The 3,249-nt window shown below is 41.3% G+C and overlaps 1 protein-coding gene across 1 annotated transcript in view; it reads left to right on the forward strand.

The window, feature by feature from the left end:
- tmem117 (transmembrane protein 117) overlaps positions 1 to 3,249 on the forward strand; it is a 153,066-nt gene that overhangs the window by 122,302 nt on the left and 27,515 nt on the right. Inside the window, exon 6 of the mRNA XM_037683733.1 lies at positions 854 to 1,013. Coding sequence (XP_037539661.1) covers positions 854 to 1,013 — 160 coding nt within the window. The remainder of the gene's footprint in view (positions 1 to 853; positions 1,014 to 3,249) is intronic.

The raw sequence follows: 3,249 nt of genomic DNA on the forward strand, positions 1-3,249 counted from the left end.
GTGTGTGTGTGTGTGTGTGTGTGTGTGTGTGTGTGTGTGTGTGTGTGTGTGTGTGTGTGTGTGTGTGTGTGTGTGTGTGTGTGTGTGTGTGTGTGTGTGTGTGTGTGTGTAGAGGGACAATATCACTCAGAAAAAATAATAATTTTGCCACATTGCCTTGGGCATGTTACCTTAAAGATTTAAAACCACAGGAATGGGTAAGAGTGACATATTTGATGGTTTTGAAATGGACTTTTTTTAACCTTGGTCTAACTTAAACCTGAAACCACCTTTTGCCTTTAGGCCCTGTTTACACAATTCAAATCAATTAAATTCAGTTTATTTATATAGCGCCAAATCACAACATAGTTGTCTCAGGGCACTTTACAGAAACATTCACATACACTACAAAAATATTTTCTGTAAATGTCTCTGTTCATATAATTCCATCAAAAAGTGTGAAGTACCCTGTGCTGTGCCACTCGTTGCCAAAAACATCTACGAGTAAATGGGCTGGGAAACAACTGATCATTGTTTTTGAAAAAGCTTCGCATTTACACTTCACACAACTGCAAACATGAGTTTAAAAATTCCACTTTTGAAAGTCTATTTTAAAGACTTTTTTTTTTTTTTTAACATCAAACACTCTGTAATACTGCAGAAAAATCTGTTTAAAAAAATATCCAGAGTTATTTCAATATGCCCTTGTTGGTGTGGTGAATTTTTCATCGTTCATGATTCCAGACATGAATTTCTTCCTACTGTCCCTCTCCTCATTTTCTCCATTTACTGGTATATCCAATTGTTTCATTTCATCTAATTTCTTTTCATGTCCCTGCATGTTTTGTCTTTATTCTTCCTCTGTTCCTCTCAGGACGGTGCTCATCTCTCTAACCTCTGTGGTGGTTCTGGTCATCAGTACCGACTGGATCAGCTGGGACAACCTGAACCGAGGCTTCCTGCCCAGCGACGAGGTCTCCAGAGCCTTCCTAGCCTCCTTCATCTTGGTCTTCGACCTTCTCATTGTCATGCAGGTAGAAAGCTCCCCGGTGGCCAATTAAAAGAAATGGAAGTGCTGGGACACCTCTTGGCTCAACCCTCTACCCATCTTGCCAGTTTCCTTTTTTTCCTATTCATCAATGAGCCATTGCAGCACAAAGCAGCGAAAATGGTGTTTGATCGTTCAGAGTTGGCTTGGGCACAAATTCACACTCACATTTTTCTTTCTTTTCCTCTTTTTTTAATCCTTTCCTCACACCTAGGCCATGTTCCAGTGATTTTTCTCTCCTATGAGTTTATTTTCATAAATGATAATGCCTCACAAGACTGGATTTCATCTCTTTCTCACCAGCCAGCATCCTCCCTCTGACAGTAGTGTGTTCATCAATAAAGCTTCGGTCACTAAATTCATGAATATGCAAATGTATTTGACTGAGCAGTAAAAAAGTATATATAACTATCCCCTAAAGGGAATATGTGGGGAAAATTCTTGTAGTCTGTGCCAGTAGCAATGAGTCAGAACCACAGGCCAGTTGTGTTTGATAGTGAGCACAATTTAACTCAGAAATTCAAATCCATAATGAACCTGTTTTATTTGGCTTTGTTAGCAGATATTACAATATGCTGCAAGATCAATAGTTATCACTTAAATAAGGGGTGCCCAGACTTTTTCAGCAAGTCAAAGTGATCTACCTGCTATAAGGCCCCGTTTATACGAGAACAACCTCTGGAAATGTTGGTGTTTTTTCAATATTTATTGGGGGTAAAAACTAAAAAAGTGAGTGGGTTTACAGTACACAAAAACACTGTAGATTCCATGTCAGTCGGGTTGCCAGATAAGACATTATGAACTATAGCACTATGGCTTTAAAATGGTAGTATTTTGACCTAAACTGTCATATATGCTGAATAAATATATTCTAAGATGAGGTGTGTGTTGTGTTTGTTGAATATGTGCACAGACAAGAAGGAGATAAATAAGACATTTAAAATTTATCTGGCAACCCTGTAGGACTCAGCTGCATTCATCACGCATGCAGCATCTACGTGACAGTTACATCCCAACTAGTGGATACACCTACGTCTCTTTGGAACTGGATTTTATTAGTTTTGCTCGTACAGGCTGAAAAAGGGTGAGCAGCACAAAAACACTGCTCTCTGCCATTTATTGTAACGGTTGTTAGAGCAGAAAAATTTTGGACCGCAGCCACCTGTAGTGCACATGTGAGACTTCACACTTGGAGCATTTCATACCTCCATGGGGGGGTTCCCCAAAAATCTCCACTCTAAGACCTGGATTCAGAAACCTTCGGTTTCAGAGAGAATGAGCACGGTTGGCGTGTAAATGAATGGTCTAATGTTTCACGTCAGGTAAACGGGGCCTCAGACTGGCTGCCCTGTATGTCAATCATCTGTATTTCAATTTTTTTTCTCTGACTTGCTCCCGATGAAGATGGACACTTTCTTTCCCTCTCCTGCCTCCCTTCTTTTGCACTTGTCCTATGAATCTTTCTCAGAGCCTCTCTTTACACATCTTCCGAATCGTAAATTATGGATCTGATCAACTGGTCCCTCAATGCAATTGATAAAATTTTCTCAATGAGAAAACATGGTGCAGGGGAACCCTCATGCCCTGAAGGGACACACAACGCGCACATAATTGGATTACGACAAAGGATTATCTGCTTTTTGGAATCAGAGGGTACCTGGGATATCGACAAATTAGGAAGACATCGGCAGCCGTTTTTGGCAATGGTGAGGCTACCTGCCTGTGTGAAGGATTGTACCGTGCTTCGAGCGCTCAGACTCAGATGCTTTGTGAGCCTGGAACTTGCTGGCATGAAGAAATCGACCTTGGAGAAGGCTACAAGCACGGACCAGCAGAATGTCCACAAATCTGGCTGTTTGGATTCACCATTGAGTGTACCAGCAGAACTGAAGGCAGACATGAAATCAGTAGAGTTGTCCTGCCCCAAAACAACTGTTGTTTATGTGAATATGGCTTACCCACTTGGCCTTGGATAGGCCAACTTATCTCAAATTGCGCCTGGAGAATATGTAAATCATGAAGCTCTGCTCCTGCTCCCCACCCAAGAACATCTGTGGACCCTTATCAGAGCTGAGCGGCTGATAGACACTGTGCCATCTTTATCAGGACTATGGAACATTCTGGCAGTGTCCACGGACAACTCACTGCCCTCGTCAGCCTCCTCATGCATAAATGTATTATGACGTCATTACATCTGCTGTTTATGTGCAAGTTTTTTTTTT

The sequence above is a fragment of the Nematolebias whitei genome, chromosome 10 (assembly GCF_014905685.2).
Source record: "Nematolebias whitei isolate Nwh7 chromosome 10, NemWhi1, whole genome shotgun sequence".
In the NCBI taxonomy this organism is placed as follows: Eukaryota; Metazoa; Chordata; class Actinopteri; order Cyprinodontiformes; family Rivulidae; genus Nematolebias; species Nematolebias whitei.